Source organism: Sciurus carolinensis, chromosome 1 (assembly GCF_902686445.1).
Source record: "Sciurus carolinensis chromosome 1, mSciCar1.2, whole genome shotgun sequence".
NCBI classification, from domain to species: Eukaryota; Metazoa; Chordata; class Mammalia; order Rodentia; family Sciuridae; genus Sciurus; species Sciurus carolinensis.
Genome location: NC_062213.1, coordinates 42866362 through 42886582, shown reverse-complemented (window position 1 = coordinate 42886582; position 20221 = coordinate 42866362). Strand labels below are relative to the sequence as shown.

Sequence of the window (20221 nt, the reverse complement as noted above, 5' to 3'; positions counted from 1 at the left end):
TCTAAGCAAGAGGCAATTTACAAAAGATTCTAGCATGAGTTCCTTCTTGGGCCTCCCACGACATCACGTCGAAGGACAATACTCACATGATGCTAACATTTTGGAGGTTTATTTTTTTATTTTTTTAGGTTGGTGGGTTGGAGAGGCAGCAAACGAGGGTGACCTATAATTTAATGACTATACGGGGGTTAAAAAGCTGGTAAACTTGAAAGTTAGTTTTTTGAGTCAAAACCCAGAAACTAAAGAACCGTCCCCAAATTTCCAAGGGGATGCCTGACATGGGGATGCCTGACATCTGCTGGGTTCCTTACTTTGGTGAGCTAATTAAAACAAAGTTGACAATAATTAACCTTTTTGTCATGAATCTAATCTCATCTAACTCGTTGAGTTTTAAAGATATTGGGGTAATGGCAGGACAGAACGGAATCGTTCTCTCCCTCCATGACAGACGTACCAGGCACGGGCCGTGCAGAGACGTCAGAGGCAACAGGTCGTTCCGTTAGGTACCTCACAGGGTATGAGAACCTCTGCGTCAGACACCCAAACCTGGCCGCTCTGCGCGGCCCTCTCCAGCTAAGGAGGTCAGCGCCCCGCCGGGATGAGGGCTCCGCGGGCTGCCGGCGCGCACCGGGGCTCGCAGGGACCGCGCCGGCCCGGAGCTCTTCGGGGCGGGGCGTCGGCGGCCTGGCTCCCGGGGCGCTGCCCGGGGGCGGAGTCTGGGCCGGGCGCAGGGAAGCCCGAATCCTCGTGGACCGCGGGCCGGGCCAGCGCTGACTAGAGCGTGGGGCGCAGAGGGTCTAAGCCCTAACCGGAGGCGGGCGGGAGGTCGCGGGCACTTTTCTTTTGGGTGCAGCGGCGGCCGGGCGGCTTTGGGGTTTTGACCGGAACAGCCCACCCTTCCCGCCCGTTAACCTGAGCTTCTCTTTCGCCTCGGCTCGGTTCCGGTCGCTGCCGTGGGTGTCGCCGTAGCCTCTGGGCGGCTCGCCCATGCCCAGTCTCAGTGGGTCGGGTCTGCAAAACTTGGACTCGACTTCATCCAAGAGCTCATCCAGGTCCTTCGCCATCTTGAATCGTCACGTCTTTCCCCAGCTCTCTTGGCCGTGGCGCCGGGTGGTTTCCAGGGGCAACGGAGGGACACGTCACGCACGCCCTCTTTTTTTGGCCAGCCCCCGCGCATGCGCGAGCCGTGCTTTGATCGGAGGCAGCCGGGAGCCGGGTGGGCAGAGGGGCTAGCCCGGGAGTGTGTGGTGGGTCAGCTAGGCCCGGGCTTTCTGCAGAGCTGGAAGTCGGCGCTGTCAGTGCAGTGTGGCCTAGCTTTGCTTTGTTTGCTTTTTCTTCCTTCTAGTTTGGCGAGTCTCCTTCCATTCCCTTCCTGGTCCAAGCTATAACCTCTTCCTCGTACCCTCATTGACTTTTCCGTTTCGATTCTCGATGTGGTCCAGTTGTTCATAAATTACTTAAAATTATCAGTGTATTCTCTGCGTAAGATAGGGATGACAGTCCCAAGGCAAAACAGTAAGTTTTACTTACAGCAAAAGCTTCATCTTCCCGTAGTCGGCAGGATTCGAACCTGCGCGGGGAGACCCCAATGGATTTCTAGTCCATCGCCTTAACCACTCGGCCACGACTACTGCTGATGTTAATTTTAGCAGGGAGATTCTATGTAGACTCTAAGCATGAGCGTATGCTGCAGTAACAGGTAGGTCAGATCTGTAGCAAAACATTGCTAAGCTGTTCTTTTAAGAGCATATTCGAATGTTATGGCTCTTATATTTTAGCTGTGTAAAAGACTAATAGAACGTGTCTCATCCAATTCTTTCTAGTCCATCAGAAGTACAGAAGTCTAGCCATGTCCAGAGTTAAGAGCGAGCGAGAGAGAAACGCCCAGGACTGCTTGCACAGCGCTGAACTGTTTCTAGTTGGGGAGCGAAACCGTGGGCCGCGACCACCCTCAGGAGTTCCATCCCTCCACCAGTCTCTTTGGCAAACAGCTCCCAGGACTCCTTTCATCCGCTAGGAATTAAAATACGATTCCTGCCTATTTAAATATAGCACCGGGCCATAAAACACTACTTCGAGAAGGTGTAAAGCACGATACGAATGTAAGCTACGATGTTGTCTCTAATGATATTCTTACACTCTCCACGATCTAACCCGTGCTTTGAGTAGTGTTTCTAAAGTGGGATTAGCACAGAGGTTTGCACACTTGGAACCTCCGGAAATAGTTTGATCCAATGATTTACTAGTTTCATTTGTTTAGTTTGTTAGTCAAAATATCTTTATTGTCTCTGAAGAGCAACATGCCATAATATGCTGGAGAATGGTACCTGCTCACTAGAGCCCATCTTTAAAATACGATAAATTTGGAAGCAATCATTAAATGCAACCGTTACTAAAATTTACATTATGAAAACTTACAATTAAATTATATTAAAAACAGGGTAAAACTCAGACCCACATTCTAGTTATTTCACTCCATTTTACTATGATTTATGGTGTAGGGTTTGTTTTTAATTTTTGTGTCTGAAGTTTTATAGAATAAGTTGCTATTGTGCATTTCTTCTTACCTTCCCATTCAGTGATGTCCCTTGAGAACTTGATATCAACCATGGTGGGTGTATTTATGCCAGGGAATTGAAAATGCTACACGTGGCTTCCCCGCCCCCAAGAGTTGGTTGTTAAACATTTACTAGCCTACCATTACTGTTACTATTGGGCCAATTTTGAATATTTCTAGGAAAGCAACAGCCTTCTTTCCTGCAGGGCAGCTCTGGTTATTCTCCTTGTAGTTTAGCTATTAGGATCCTGGCTCACTGTAGGATTTCCCACTCATCCATTTTCTAAAGTACCCCACGCTACCCCAGTTGCCTTGCTATTCCAGTGTACCTGGAACTGGCCTCCAGCAGAAAGACAAGGGAAAAAACAAAAACAAACAACAAACAAACAAACAAACAAGCAAACAAACAAACCCAAAACACTTGAAAATGCTTCCCTTGCAACTTGGTTCCAGAAGAAGTAATGCATAGTTGCTGTCTGGTTTGATAGACTTAAATTAATGATTTGATTTTTCTCTAGAAAAGATTAAATCTGAGGTGAGACAGACTAGTAGTTAAAAGAATATCTTAGCAGGTAGACGATTTGCAATTAGAGACCATGGAAAGATAAAAGAGGAAGTGTTACTGGGTTTGTGTGTTTTGTCTGAATGAACACTAGAAAAAAAATGGATCTTGTTCTATCCTTTCCCCATTTTAAGAAAAAAATCGTGTAGATCATTCAGAGTTCAGTATTTTGAGAATTTTGTGTATCCCTCTTTTGGCTCTTCAGCGGACCTCCTGACTTCAGTCATGTTCTTTTTGCTTTGCTTTTGAGAGAGAAAAGTCAAGTTCAGTGTCTCTAAGGAAAAATGCCACATAAATGTGTGATATGGCCCTGTGATAAACTGTAAAATGATGGCACACTATTAAAATCCCCCGGTGTCAAAAGTGATACTAGCTTGTGCTTCATTGTACTCCAAACAATGTAGGTAGATATAAACAATGAATGTTGACATGTCTTTATAAGATTCTATATTTGTGCAAATCATATTAGAAGACAATTTTTAAAAATGTATATATTCGTTTGGGTTTTTGGTTTTATTTTCCAAAGTGAGTGATCTTTCTTCTTTCTAAAACTGGTATTGTGTTTAGACAATTATGAATCCTCATTCCAAGTCTTGGAAAGTATGTTGCAGATGTTTCACAAAGGAAAAGATGAAGTGCCTTCAGATGATACAGTGATTCCACAGGTAAAAGGGGGCATGTCCTATATGCACTTAGTATTCTGAGGAAGTATTTTAGGGAAAAGGTCTTGAAAATAAAGGAGCAAAGCCCTGTGGACTTTTACAAGTAACTGAAGAATACCCTGAGTCTGCGTTCTTATAAACGAGTTAGAGGTGGTGATACAGCTGGTTCTGTTGTCCCCTATAGCTCTGGGCCAACCCTTTTAGTTACAAGGTGTTTTATAATCCTCCTGGCTATTCATATAATGAATTGCAAGGCCTCTTTGAATTCCTATGTACTTAGATTTAATTTTCCCGACCCTGCTTTTCTCCCTACACGTCACAGGATTGCTTAATCAATACCCATGGCTGGGCAGTGACACTATTGTGAGGGAGACATCCACCTGGAACAACTGAACCCTCCAAGCAGCTGATGCTGGGGAAGAAATGGAATAGCATTATGGCAGCTCCAGTTCTTTTAAGCAGTCCCTGGGATAGGCCTCGCTGTCATGTAGGTAAATTCAGTCCAGAACACGCAGAATCTTTATTGGAATTTGTACATTCGTCTCTCACAGCTGTGGAGAGTTTAGACTAATCACAACTCTCACTGGGATACTATCATCTTGGTAATTTGAAAAAGGATCAGGAGCCTGCAGGCTTGGAACATCTTGAGAAAACTCTGGCTCTGAAATACATCATCACATATGGGGGACACCACTTGCGGCATCATCGCAGAGAGTTGAAGAATGCTGAAATCAAGTATTTCTCTGGCATGATTTCAAATGGCTTGAGAAATCTGAGAACTTTTTTTTTTTTAAACTGCAAAACAGATTCTTTCCTCTTCCATCAACCCCGTTGCTGTCAGTGTGTCCAATGTTAGGTGCCAAAAATGAGCCTACTCTCATAATGATAGCAATGCCAAGGTTAACATGGCCACCAGGGGCTCTCTCAAGAATCTGTGAGGATGTATTTCGATCCACAGACACGTTCTGAAGGCGTGCACCTCCTTAGTCTTTCTAGTCTCAGTACATTTCTCTTCAGCAGCCGGGATAAAATCTGTCACTTTTCGCCAGAACTTCTCATGCTTTGGGGCCCCTAAGACACCATTTTTCATTGATCCTTACATTCATATGGTAGAGCAAGGTTCAAAGTTGGTATTTGGGAAGCAGCTTCTGACAGCATGGAGGCCTAGTGAACTATGGTTATTTGTTCAAAAGGCCAGGATGCACAGATGTGCTCTAAGAGTGTAATATAATTTTTGACCCCACCTAAGTGAATATTTTATCAACATCCACATAGCAACCAACAAACAGATCAGCTTGAGGAAGCAAGTGTTAATGTATGTGACTCATTACCATCAATTCTCTGAGGAGTCAGCAGTCCAACCTCTTTCTGAGGGGTTTGTATTAAAATATTTCTTAAAATTCTACAATTTTGTGAGTATCATTCTGTCTCCCCCCTCTGCATTTCACATCATTTTTTGCTTTACGATTTTTAACCTTTAAAAAGTTAAAACTTGTTTCAAGAAAAAGAAAAAGGAATGGGTTGGGGAAATATGGGAGGAGAGTAGGAGTTTCATCCAGGTGTTATAATGAAAGCAGAGAACCAAATTGGCGGAGGTGATTGGGGATGTTTCATAGGCCCGCACTTAGGTTTGGTGCTTAACAATTTTCCACTTCCTTCCATTGGCCATATTGCCTCTCAGGGAGGAACCTGGGATTTTAAGCAGATCAGATTGCTCTATTCCTCAGTTGCCCTTCCACATGTCAGCCAATCTTTCTGGTCTTAATAAAGGAACTTTTCGGTATCTACCTTACAATGAACTGTCCAAGAAATATTTGGAGGCCTAGAAAGACTTAAGTGATTAGGTATAAATTTCTTTTTTCATTTTACAAATGAAGCAATCAAGGCCATAGAGATGAAATAATTTAGATATTCTTTGATTCTTTGGAGATTTTCATTGCATTACATATTATCTTTTTTTGTTATCATATGACATGTTATTGCTTATATAAATTTAATATCACATTGCCATATTTCAGAATCCTTTTGTGCCTGACTTAACATTAATGAAAGAATATCTCATCCTCTCAACTTAAAGTCCATTGGCTTGTGTCACTATAGAGCACCCGCAACTCTGTAGATTAGTGACTATGTATAGACCTCATACTATGTTTGAGGACTCAAGCTTCTGAAGGACAAGGATTATACCTGATGCTTATTTATTTCTCTTATAATAGTGCCTAGAAAGGGAGGAAGAAGCATGACTTTTAAGAAATTATGATCAATAAATGGGATGGATTCAAACCAAAACTTTTCTTCTCAGTGAAGGAAATAATAAATAACATGAAGAGAACCTACAGAATGGGAGAAAATCTTTACCATACTCACATTAGATAGAATACCAATCTCCAGGATATATAGAGAACTCAGAACTCAGAAAACTTAACACCAAAAACCCCAATCAATAAATGGGTTCCTTAACCCAATCAATAAATGGGTTAAGGAACTGAACAGACACTTCACAGAAAAAGAAATACAATTGATCAGCACATATATGAAAAAAAATGTTTAACATCTCTTAGCAATTAGAGAAATGCAAATCAAAACTAAGATTTCATCTCACTGCAGTCAGAATGGCAATTATCAAGAATACAATCAATAAGTGTTGGTGAGGATGTGGTGGAAAAGATACACTCATATATTGCTGGCGGGACTGCAAATTGGTGCAACCACTCTGGAAAGCAGTATGGAGATTCCTTAGAACACTTGGAATGGAACCACCATTTGACCCAGCTATCCCACTCCTCAGCCTATACCCAAAGGACTTAAAATCAGCATACTGCAGTGATGCAGTCACATCAATGTTTTTAGCAGCTCAATTCACAATAGCTAAACTGCAGAACCAACCTAGATTGCCCTTCAACAGATGAATGGATAAAGAAAATGTGGTATATATACAGAGTGGAATATTAGCCTTAAATAAGAATGAAATTATGGCATTTGTAGGTAAGTGGATGGAGTTCTCATGCTAAGTGAAATAAGTCAATCTCCAAAAACCAAAGGTCGAATGTTTTCTCTGATATACAGATGCTGGGTCATAATGATGGGGGGTCGGCTAGGGAAGAATGGAGGAACTTTGGATTGGGCAGAGGGGAGTGAGGGGAGGGAAGATGTGGGAGTGGGAAAGTTGGTGGAATGAGACAGACATTATTACCCTGTGTACATGTGTGATTGCATGAACAGTGTGACTCTGCACCATGTACAGCCAGAGGAATGAGAAATTATGCTCCATTTGTGTTAAATGTATTCTGCTGTCATGTATAACTAATTAGAACAAATTAAACAAAAGAAATTATATTGTCCTTTTTTTGAGGGGGGAGGGAGTAGATAATCCCCTGTTGTATGCTAATAACGAGGCTGATTCTTAGAATTGTGAGTCAGAATCCTCCAGTGATAATAGAACCTCCTTCCCCCAATTCTCCTTTCTTACTAACACAAGGACATACGGTCTTTTCAAGTCACAGAAGCTATTGACTGAAGAAAAGTCTTCCTGAGCATCCAGGAAGGTCTTAGCTCCAGAGCGGGAGTTGGGGGCTACAGAAAAGGGCCAGGGCAGCTGGTGAGCTCCAGGAGGGGAAGGCCTGGTTCTTCTTGGCACCCCTGTGCTGGCATGTGCCTGACCAGTGAAGGAAGGGAGCTAGCATTCTAGGACCATGGGAAAGATCCCTTCCACAGTAGAAGCAGCCTATTTTCTGAATATTGTGTTCTGAAACTGACATCTTTGACTACATGTGGTCTGGTTCTAGAAGATTTTCATCATTTATTGCCAAGAAGTCACTGTCTGCTGTATCAGTTCCGATTTGCCCTGCTTGGCTGTGATTACTGAGATATTCCAAGTGTAGAATGAACCCATTAGCTCCTGAGCCAACCCAGGTCTTGCTCTTCCTCATCATGGGTAGATCTGGAATTAGATATCCTAGGTCTAGTATCCAGAGAGCAAAATGCCACACTGCTGTCTTTCCCAGGAACTCTTGTATGATGGTTTCTATCCTATCTTTGGATCAAACTCCAACTTCTATTGATGAGCTGAAACTTTGAATGTCAAACCCTTGTCCAGGGCTGTAGCAGTTTCCCAGGGCTACCATAACAAATCGCCATTGAAAACAGAAATTTGTTCTCTCAGGTCTGGAGTCCAGAGACCTGAAATCAAGGTGTGGCCAGGAGCTACTCCTTTAGAAGGTTCTGAGGGAGAATCTGTTCCTTGTCTCTTCCGCGGGCCGTTAGAATTCCTTGGTGTTTCTTGGTTTGTAGCCATCATTCCGAGCTCTGCCTCTATCTTCCCATTACCTTATTTTTTGTGTATCTGTTTTATAAGGATACAAGTGATACATCTTATAAGGATACATTTTGGGCCTACCCAGATTATTCACTACAGGATCCTTTTAAAAAGTCCGTTAACTTAATCATATCTGCAAAGACTCTTCCCAGATAAAGTCACATTAAGTTCCAAAGATTTGATATAGATTTTCTTGGGGTGGAGGGGGTACATTTTCCAGTCTACCACAAGGACTCTGACCAACTCCTGGCATGGTGTGAACCCTCTTCCTGGGGAATTGATTCCTTGTCTCTCTTGATCTTGACTAATGGCCAAGGCTGTGCTTTAACATGAGTGAGTCTGCCTGGAATTAAATTGTTATCCACTTAACTAAGTACTATCACATTTTTATTGCCTTTTTAGGCCTCTGGTTCCAGCCCCGTGGATATAAATGACAGACTGGTTAGACCTAACCTTGCCTTTAGATACTGTAACTCAGCCTAGTGAACTTATTTCTCCGATTCAGGTCAACTCTCTTAACCCGAGTCATACTGGAATAGATCCTATTGTCTTCTCTAACATTAAGTTCTTCTTCTTTTTTTTTTTTTCACGATCTATGGCTTACATTTTAAATCCATCTTTACCAACATAGCATTGAGTTCTTTACATGTTTCATAGCAACAATTGTATAGTATTCTTAAGTCCATAATATACTTTATTGCTCACCTACCATATTTTGAGCTCTCTATAGTACTTACCTTAGTCATAACTGAAGCAATTGGGACATAGAAGTAAAGTTATTTGCATAAGATCATATACCTTGGGTTTTGCAATTGGTTGTATTGCAAAATTCATGTTGACCTTACCATGCTGCATTATAATTTTATGTGTTTTAAAATTAGGTATCTTATTATCATCTCTTCCTTTTATTAAAAAAATATGTATAATTGGAAAAATGAGATTACACTCTATGTATTATCTATCAAAATGTGTAAATACATTCTACTATCATGTATAACTAATTAGAACCAATAAAATAAAAAATAAAAAAAACCTGAGGTGGGGTAGGGATTAGTTTTATTCAATAATTACTTATCAGGACTTGAATCAGGGCAAATTTACTCAACCAGACACTTTAGATTCTTCAGTGGTGAATCTTTCAAGTTTAGATACATCAGTGTATGTAAATGTGTAATGCACTTGCCCCAGTTTGCATTGTTCTACATTTATTGTAATTTAGCACCATGCACAGTGTACAGAATCTGTCTGTACTCTCTTAACATTCTCCAGTAGCCATTCATCTACACAGAGAAGATGAGACATGAGTGTGACGGAAAGTGCCAACATTTCAGCCAGCCAGGAAAACTTCAAAAGTCTGAATTCCAAGGACAGAGTCATGGACTGAACTTATACACTGGCCTATTGAAATTCAACCCAATATTCCAGGCCTTCGGTACAGTTTGACTAGATTTCTTAGCACCCAAACTATTTAAGCCACTGGACCTTTCTATTAGTTTGAATTCTAGTCTTCTTAATATATTATAATGTTGGATAATATTAGAAGGCTCTTTGTTTTTCAGTCTTCTCTGTAAGTTGTGGCTAGTAAATGTTTGATATAATTCCCATACCTTAAATTTCCATGGTATAATGTACAAAAAGAGATTTTAAAAAGACAACTTCCTTGGGGATGTAGCTTAGTAGTAGAACACTTGTCTAGGATGCATAAGACCCTGGATTAGAACTTTAGCAATTCACGTGTGCGTGCATGTGCATACCCACATGCATGCGCGTGCCTGCGCGCGCACACACACATGCACACACACACACACACACACACACACACACACAGATTAAGAAAACTATCTTCTTTTGCCTTTTTTATTAATGGTATAAGTGCTCTACCATTGAGCTACATCTCTAGTCCCAGTTTTCTTAATCTAAAGGAAATATAACTTAATATAACTTAATGAAATATAACTTAATATAACTTAATGAAAGGTGGGTAATGAACACTTGGCTTTAGAAATCACATGGGACTCCTTTCCCACATTTACTAGCACAGGGTAGGGGTGGTGGTGGGTATTTGAAGGTATCATCTATCTTCTCTGTCAGTTTCTTTGTCTGGTAAGTAACAAGGATAGTAACTCAGTACTCATCTGGCAGGGATGTTGTGGTGCTGAATGGGAGAGCCCAACGAGGAGGCAATAGAACTGTGGAGCTACTCAGAGCTAGGAAGGTTTCTACAATGAGCCCAGGAGGAAAAGATCAGCCTCAACTGCATAACACCCTTACTGGACTTGCCTAATGTGTTCTTTCAATGTCAGGACTCTACTTTGTAGCAGAAGATTACTTCAGAACAAACCCATACATCAGGGACTTGCTGAAGGCCAGGAGAGGGGTGTAGGATGGCAGTTAAACCTTCCTCTCAGAGTGAGGAAGAAGGTAGGTAACTTAGAAGGGGCTTTGGTTATCCTTTCTGGGAGCAGAAAGAACTGGTGAAGAATGTTTCACTATAGATTGTCAGAAAAAGAAATCTATTCCACAAAACTTTTTCTGTTGAATTCTGCTGCCACCACCCCAGTTCAAACTCTTGCCAACTCTCACAATCTGCAAATATCCTCTAACTGGTTCCCCTGCCTCCAGAGACTCTTTCTTCAATCAGATCTTTATAGATGAACTCCTGACAATGTCCTTAGATCAGAGGCTTTGACACTTTTCAACCACAAGTCACAGATGAAATACATTTTATGTCACAGCATGGTATGCATATACAGCTGTTTATCTATCTATCTATCTATCTATCTATCTATCTATCTATCTATGTTCTATCCATCATCTGTCAATCATCTACCTAGTATCCTTTCTTCTTATCTACTGCTTTCATCTGTCATCTATTCATCAGTTGTTATGGTTTAGATGTGGTGTCCCACAAAAGCTCACGTGTGAGACAATGCAAGACTTGCAGAAGAAATGATTGGGCTATAGCCTTAACCTAACCAGTGAATTAATCCTTGATGGGATTAACTGAGTGGTAACTGGAGGCAGGTGGGGTGTGGCTGGAGGAGGTGGGAATAGGGGGCGTGGCTTTGGGGGTATATATTTGTATCTGGCAAGTGGAGACCTCTGTCCTTCCTAATCATCGGATGAGCTGCTTCCCTCTGCCACACTCTTCCTCCATATGTTCTACCTCACTGCAAGTCCCAAGGAATGGAGCTGGCCTTCTATGAACTAAGACATCTGAAACCCTGAGCCCTCAAATAAACTTTTCCTCCCCTAAAATTGTTCTGGATAGGTCTTTTAGTTACAGTAACAAATTAGTTGAATAAAACATCAATATTCAATCATCTACCTACACAGATGTGTTATCTATCTAAAGTGGGGGCAACAGTTTTATGAAGCTGTATTTTAATCTATGTGAAAAGTATTTCAATATTTTCTATTCTGTTCTTTCTTTTTATCTGAAGAAAATGTGCTGGTCATTAAATAGAATCTCTGACCCATTAGTAAGTAGTGGCCCACAGCTGAACTATTCTGTTCTTAAGGCATTGTTGTAAATATATCTTTAGACTTTTACCAAATGTACATGGCCTCACATTGCCTTTCATCTAAACTCCAAATTCCTTGCCTGGGAAGCTATGGGGGCCTCTCAGATCCATCCCTATGACCTCTGGCAGGAAGCAGAAAATTGTAGTGGGAGTTTGGAATCAGCTGGGCCAGAATTGAAGACTGGTCTTTGACACTTGCCAGGGCTGTCACCTTGGACGAGTTAATTTTTTTATACCCCTGTCTCTTCACCTGGAATAGTGAAGAATAGTGCTCATGTCACTGGGCAGTTTTATGGGGTCAATGAGAGTGCACATAGTACGTGACAAACATCAGCAGTGAGGTTCTGCCCCATGCCTGCTCCGGTTCCTTATGGACTCCACTATTGGCTGTTTTCCAGAACCGTTTGCTGGCCCCCTCCATCTGTGTATTTGCTCATTATTATTCCTTGACCCTACTGCCTTTTGGGGAAATCTTATCTGTTCTTTATGACTAAACTTAAAGGTGCCACTACTTTAAAGTCTGACCTTATTGATCAATGAGATTGTTCCACTCCTCTATTTAGTATCTATAACCCTATAACCACATTTTTGCACTTACCCCTTTTGTCATTCATAGTTATTTCTAATGTCCCTTATAAGAATGTGAGACCTATGAGGATGGGGAAACAGGTTCACTTCAGGTATATTCCCCCAAATATCTAGTGAAAATAATATGTTGGATGATTGTCATGTCAGAATGTTGGCATCCCTCCAAACTTGTATTTTGGAAACGAACAGCCAATGTGATAGTATTAAGAGGTGGGGCCTTTGGGACATGATTAAGTCATGAGGGCTTCATCCTCATGAACAGGATTAGTGCCCTTCTAAAAGGCACTAATCTTTGGATATATATACCCCAAAGTGACTTGTTGGGTCCATTATGGCAATTCTATTTTTAAGTATTTTTGGACCTACTAGACTGTTTCTAAAACAACTGTATCATTTTATACGACTGCCAACAGAATACAAGGACCCTAATTTTTCCACGCCCTCATCAACACTTGTTGCTTTCTGTTATTTTATTTTTTGATGATTTTGGGGCATCCTAATGGTTTTGGGGCAGTAGGGTAGGTGAGTGGGGAAGTAGGTTTTGGTTTGTATTTTCCCCTATGATTAGTGGTACTGAGCAACTTTTCATATGTTCATTGGTCATTTGTATAAATTCTTTAGAAAAATCTATTCAAATTCTTTGCCCATTTTGGATTGGATGGCTTGATGGCTGAGAAAGTTTCTGGTGAAAAATCTACTGATAATTCATTGATAATTTATTGTATATGATGGGTACTCTGTTTTTACTGCTTTCAAGGTTCTCTGTCGTTTGAAAGTTTGAGTGCATGTTTCCTTGGTGTGGAACCTTTGAATTCATCTCACTTGGAGTTTACTGAGCTTCTTCGATGTTTATATTAATGTCGTTTATCAAATTTGGGACATTTTCAGTCATTGCTTATTCAAATATTATTTCTTCCCTTTTCTCTCTCTGCTCTATCTGGATTTTCATAATACATATGATCATTCACTTGATGATATGCCACATGTCTATTTATTTTTCTTCAATCTTTTTTCTTTCTCTTCCTCAGACTTGAATTCCCATTGTCCTATATTCAAGTTTGCTGACTTCTTCTTCTACCTGCTCAAATATGCCTTTGAATCCCTCTGGTCATATTTTTTATTCCTGATATTATACTTTGAGCTCTAGAATTTCTTTTTGGTTTCTTTCTATGTTTTCTTTCTCTTTATTAATATTTTAATTTTGTTGATACATCATTTTTAAAACAACTTTCTCTACTTTTCTATTTTTAGTTCTTTTAGCATCTTTAAGATAATTCTTTTAAAGATTTTGTCTAGTAGAACATCCAGGACAAGTTTTTGATTATTTTTTTCTTTTAAAGTGCCATGATTTCCTATTTCTTTGTATGCCTCATCATTTTTTTGTTGTTGAAAACTGAACATTTGACTCTAATGTAACACACAAACTCAGAGTCTCTCCCTTCCTCAGAATTTGCTGTGTTTTAAAAATTGTTTTTATTGATTATTTTTATTCATAGGCCATCTCTGTGCCATGAATCATCCTAAGTTGTGAACTTAATGTCTTTGATCTTTTCTGAGCTTATTTCCCTGGGTGTGTGTGGTTGCTTTCTGAGTTTCTCGGTATATGTAGTTGTTTTTGAATGTCCTGGTCTTTAATGTCCAGCTACCAAAAGGGGAAAAAGAGAAAAATAAGAAGAAAAGAAAAAGGGCACTATCTTTTAAAATTCCCTGGAAGTCACTTCTGCTGAAGGGAGTGGGAATTGTAACAATGCAGGGAGGTGCAGCAACAATGGCCACCTGCCTCTGAACCTCTGTGACCAATGTTTGGAAAACAGTCCTTTTTGCCTACCCTGGCTCCAGGAAGCGGCGCACAGGTTGCTCCAGAACCTGTGCCTTCCATGGATTGGGGGGTCTGGGGTGGGGGTTGCTAGTCCTGTGTTGATAGCTGAACTTGACCAAAATTAACCCCACTTTCTGATGATACAAGCCTTCCTGCCCCCTGGAAGTTGCCACGCTCCAATAAATGCCAATTTCCAAGTGGTTATATTAGGCAGACTCTGTCAGTGCAATTATTGTCTAGGGGAGACAGATTCCTAGTGTCTCCTACTCAGTCATCTTCCTAGAGTCCTTTTCCCATATATCTTATAATTCTACTATAAGTGAAATGAGTAAAAGTAATCCTTGGTTAATCTGATCCTTTCACAAATACATAAACTGCCAGTGTTAAGTGATCAACTTGTAGCTGGTTTTGTATCAATGATATCCATGCTATTGATAACTGTCATTACATATACATATAGTGTATGTATATATGTATGTGTGTTTGCACTCTAATTCTTGTCTATGTGTATGTGTGTGCATTTGTGCGCACACACACGCTCACTAATTCATTAATACATGGTAGAGGGAAATGAGATAGTGCAAATAACAGATGGCATATTTAGAGAATAAATCTTGATATAAGAGTGTAAAGTAGTGGTTCTGAATGAGGTTTAGGGTCTAGAACTTATGAATTTAAAACCCTACTCTTTTATTGACTGGTTATGCTATTTAGACTCTCTGTACCTTTATTTCCTCATCTGTAAAAATGGAGGCTAATAATAGTACCTCTATCATAAGGACTATTATAAGATTGAGTTGATACATGGAAAACACTTAAATAGTACTGGTTTAGTACCTACCAGTGGAATCCAATACATATACTATGACCAGATTTTCTCCTCCTAGTTATATACTCAACAAAAATGAATGCATGTTTTCTAAAAGATAAGTACTATAACGTTCATGGTAGTAAAACTTGTAATATTCCCAAACTTGAAACTACCCATATTCCCATCAACAGTAGAATGATAAGTAATTTGCAGTATATTTACATAACAGACTACTAAACTACAGTGAAAATGAACAAACTATACATGCAATATTTATCTAAAGTTCAACACTAGACAAAACCAGAAAGCAGGATAATGACTACCTTGGTAAGGAGAATAACCGGAAAATAACATGAGAGTGGTTCTGGGGTGGTGGTGGTATAAATGTGTGTTTCTTGTTCTGGGTGTGTAAGTTGTATACTTGTGATTTGTGTATTTTTCTGTATATAAATTATTTTTTAAAAGTACCTTATGAATAGAAAGTGCAAAATGCTTAAATATATCTACATTTAAGTCCTCACACACACACACAGTGTTTAAGCACACACACACACACACACACACACACACACAAAGTATATATATATTTTAAAGAGTTGGTCTCACTTTCCCTGGTCTGTGGTTATGGAGACTAGAAAGTTCCTTAAATTCTCCATTGCTAGGATGGTTTCAGAGATCATGATACTTGCTTTGAGGAGAAAGATGTTATTGAGAATTGGTGAGATGACATTTTAAAAAGTGGTGCCAGTCTCTTTAATATCCAGCAGCAACTTTGGAGTAGATTTTCATGATAATAAGAAAAAAATCACTTGAGTGCATCCCTTACAAAAAATGTAAGGAGTGGACTTCTTTTACCTCTGGAGGAATGTTGTTAAGGGGTTTTGTCTGTAGTCTCACAAAGGTGGCCCCCTCACCTTTGCCCTTGGTGTAGAGAACTGCTCCTGAATAGGGGTTGGGCAGTTTTCCCAAGGGAATGAGGAAAGGGATAACATCCATGATCCTTCTTTTCTGTGGGCTAGACAATGATGTATTGAAATGGGAGGGATTGAAGTTTGTTGGAAAGAGATCTAGAGGTTCTGGGATGGAATTCACCATGGGTAGGTCTGGCTTGGTGACTTGCACTGGGACTGGGTCAGGACCTCATGGGGCGTGGGTACTTCCTTCACAGCAATGGCTGAGGCAGGAGCCTTCCACATCTGCTAGGTGGGCACAGTTTCATGCTTAGGAATAATAACTCTAATGGTAAAAAGTACAAGTGAAGGCATGACTGGCACTTAAAGCAGAAAACGCTTCTCCATAGTGAAGATAACCAGCCCTGGGACTGAGTTAAGCCAGAGTTTAGTATGCTCATGAGGTAGCTGCTGAAGGAATGGCGTTGGTGGGTTAGTGAAACTTTCTACTTATTTCTTTCACCTGGCATTCGGTGGTAAAACTGATTCTCTAGAACAAAGAAAGACTCTAGGATGTTGGCCCATGTGGGGGTAAAGTATTAGAAAAGACCTCAGGGAAGAAATATCAGCTTCCTGCTGGTAAGCTCTTCTGGCCTCAAGCAAAACAAGAAGAATAAAATAAAAGAACACTGTTTGTACTCTGAGCTGATGAAGGATATGTTCTAGCTAACACTAATAACTGTCATTTATTGGACACTTACTACATGGATGGAATAGAAACTCTTCTTTGTTTACCCAAATTGTCCTGTCCCTTTCTCTATACACAGAGAGAAGTCTTCTGTTCATCCTCTTTTGTATTAGATGTGTCCCTTTGACTACATCTAGAGCAGAAACATGGGTTAGGACTTCTGGGCTTGGGCCTCAGGACAGTAGAAAGGTCTCCTTTCTGCCTTCCTTTCCCATTGCTGGTTGGAACCCCATAGTAATCCAGTTTTGACCAAGCAGATGTTAGCAATGTCCTGGGGTATGACCCAGCAACATAAAGGAAGGAACCTGGATCCCTGAATGACTCTGGAGCAGGGCTTTCCTGTAACCCTGAACAACTCACTCTGGAACTGTTATATGAGGAAAAATAAACTTCTTTGTCCCTGACGTTTGCATTTTTTTCAACTTTGATGGACACAAGAATCAATTGAAGATCTTATAAAATGCAAATCCTGATCCAGCGAGTTGAGCAGGGGCTAGAGGGTTTGCATTTCTAACAAGTTCCTGGGTTATGTTAATGTTATTGGTTCAGCATCTATAGATTGAGTTCTGAAGGAATTCTGATTTAATTGGTGAAACTGGGGTCCAGGGACTTGTTCTAAACAAACATGCAAATGAATAAACAAACAAACAAACAAAAGACCAAACACCAAAACCCTCCCCAATTGTAATCAATTGCAATCACACCAGGATTGAGACCCACTGAATGGGAGGAACATTCTTGAGGATGCAGAGTTCCTTTCCTGATGTCCTTATTCCTTTCTGCTCTTCTAAACATCCTATCTTCTTATTAACTACTTAGGAATAATGCTTCTGGATACTTGTCTGGAACTGCTGGAGTGCTTGTCTTCTTAAAACTCTTTTCACCCAGAAACTTCTTTTTTGGCATCTTGTTGATGCACATTTTGTTTTGGATGTTGAACTTTGTCTTTGAACAAAATAATTCAAGATGATGATTTATAGAGAAATTGAACGTTGGCTCTTCCCAAAATATGCCTTTAGGGACCACATATTGAGCATTTAATCGTAAACACTGCAGCAGTGGTCTAACATGAGGCTTCGGCCATAAGGCAGACGGACGCTCACCATTACTGAGATGGATGATGTAATAATTAAACTATTGTTTTGTATGATCAGTTTGACCTGAAGGTTCCAAAGCCTTAAGAACATCTGGTGGCAATTTGTTAGTTAACACAACATTATTTTGCATTTATTAAGTGTTGATAATACACTAGGTGTTGTATAGAATACAATCTGTGCTCAGAGACCAGAAAAGAGGGCAAGAGGGTTCCCATAGGGAAAAAGTGAGGCTTACAACAGTCAAGGATGATTCCTAAAAATCCCTTCTATCTAGGTTCATGAAACCTCATGATTTTGGGAAAAGCCTCATTTGTATACAGTGTCTGTAGTTTACACAATGCTTGAAAATAGATTATCTTTTAATCTTCAGCCTCGCTGAATTGCCATTTATTCAGCTGCAAGCAATAGAAAATCTGATCCAAATTGCATTTAGCAGTGAGGAAAGTTATAATTGTCTCAAATTGAAATCCAGAGGTGTAGTGATCGCAGGGTTATTGATAAAACAGGTGTTTCAGTCAGCCTTTTTGCTGCTGTGACCAAAGACCCGACAAGAACAATTAGAGGAGGAAAATTGGGGGCTCATGGTTTAAGAGGTCTCCGTTCATAGATAGGTATCTCCATTCCTTGGGGCATTAGGTGAGGAAGATCATCATGGCAGAAGAGCATGGCAGAGAAAAGCAGCTCAGGACCTGGAACCAGGAAGGAGGGAGTGGGGAGAGGGAGGGAGGGAGAGAGAGAGAGAAACAGAGAGAGAAAGAGAGAGAAGAGAGACACTTCCTCATTGACTCACCTCTCCAGTCACACCCTACCTGCCTACAGTCACTGCCCAGTTAATCCCTATCAGAGGATTGATACCCTGATTAGGTTAAAACTCTCAAAACTCAATGCTTTCACCTCTAAATTTTCTTGAACTGTGCCACACATGAGCTTTTGGGGATCCTTTGTATCTAAACCATAACTGCAGGTTAATGAGCATCAGGTAATTCTCTCCACTCTCCTGGCATCAGCTCCAACCAAGGCTACTTTTCCTTAGGATAGTAAAAACTCTCTTTCTAGCAGTGGGGCTACTCAACTCATTACGATGCCAGTTTGTTGCAGATCTGGAACGGGTTCTTGTTCCACCGTATTGAGTATTTGACCCCTGAGAGACGCCGAGGCATGTGTAGAGAGCAAGTTTTATTTAAGAAAGTGATAGAGACAGACTTCTCCAAAGGGAACTGGGGATTTGAAGCTCAAAGCCCATGGGAGGGGGTGTGACTGACTTTTTTTATAGGCCCCAGAACCACCCTCTTTAATTATTGTCTTCTCTTTCTTCCACATACTTTGTCAAGAACAGGGGTGAGGAGGGTTAGACTGTCTCTTACTTTTAATCAGTGAACTTGACCTTCCCGTGAAGAGGCGGGAATAGCATAACAAGACGAGAAGACTTAAGAGTGTCCAGAAGCAAGATTACAGATGTTACCCTTAGCAACCCATTTCCCTCTCTTCTCTAAAAATTCATTTGTTCTTTCTAGATATATGTGACAGAAGCAGTCATCTGCTCTCCACCCCCTACACTGACTGATTGACTGACTTTGCCCCTGCCTCAGTTGGCAGAAGGATGTGAAAAATCCTGTCTACTTAGCCCAGGCGGGGCTGCAGATGAAATGCTTTTTTGCAAAGAAAGCATGTGGAGGTCAATTTACAGAGGAAAACCCCTGGGGTTATGAAAACCAAGTAACTACCCAAGGTACCGTTGTTAGGTGATGGCACAAGGGAGAATTCTAATTACAAGAAGCAAATCAGATGCAGGACCTCTCTCTCCTTCTGCCTCTCATTCACCTTCCCTTATAATTTAGGGGTGGGGAGAGTGCTAATGGCATGAATATACCAGTTTCTACACTGCCCTGAAGAATTTTATTTCTTTGGGCTTCCATTCTTTAAGAAAGAGGATAGAACTGTTGTGGCATTTGTTAACAACTATAATTTTTATAATATTTTCCTTTTATTTTCCCTGGAGGCTCCTCTTATGAGTGGTTTCATATTTTTTTGAGTCAAGTGTATTTTGTATAATGAACTGGTACACATGCACACACATACACACCCTTGAATTAAAAATTCCATTACACAATACCTATCCTCAGAACAGAGGGCCATGCATTCTTCTAGTATAATCTAGGACAGGCTATTTTATGTCTTATCTCAACATATCCTGTTCTATCCCATTTTATTTTATTTTTTAACATTCCGGGGAAAAACTGCCTTCTATGACTTCATGACCCTTCCATAGATCCCAACCCTTAGTACAGCTTTCAGGATCAACGTTCAACTGTCTCTTTAGACCTTGGAACTGGCAAGTATTTTTTTCCTCCAACCTCTCCATCCACCACCTGCAACCCAATAAAATTTCCTGGTCTTATATTTCATCTCTTGGAAATCCTAGAGCCAGTTTTCTTTTGTGAAAGTCAGATACACTGACCTTAAGCTCACCAAAGTGCTAACAAACTCTGTGCTGCCCGACCTTCTGTGGCCTAAGCTATTATGAAGTCCACTGGTTAGCTCTTGTTGGCTTCTCACGGGGCCTTTAGTCAAATTTGACTCCCTTTGGACTTCTGACACCGATAAGCCATAAATGGAACAGAGAGGAACTATTCTTTTCTAGAGCAGAG

General features: G+C 40.7%; 1 protein-coding gene and 1 non-coding gene across 4 annotated transcripts in view; both read right to left on the bottom strand.

Annotated features, from left to right (window-relative positions):
- The window catches only part of Cfap418 (cilia and flagella associated protein 418), a 35105-nt gene extending 33992 nt beyond the window's left edge, over nt 1–1113 (bottom strand). For 2 of the 3 annotated variants that reach the window (XM_047517996.1, XM_047517990.1), the window contains exon 1: nt 913–1113. In XM_047517996.1, coding sequence (XP_047373952.1) covers nt 913–1064 — 152 coding nt within the window. In that variant the 5' untranslated portion in view covers nt 1065–1113. The remainder of the gene's footprint in view (nt 1–912) is intronic. The other variant, XM_047517992.1, reaches the window with a different exon arrangement.
- Nucleotides 1114–1549: 436 nt separating this feature from the next.
- Nucleotides 1550–1631, bottom strand: Trnas-aga (transfer RNA serine (anticodon AGA)). The gene has a single exon. It is a non-coding gene; the product is annotated as a tRNA-Ser (tRNA).
- Nucleotides 1632–20221: the final 18590 nt, after the last annotated feature.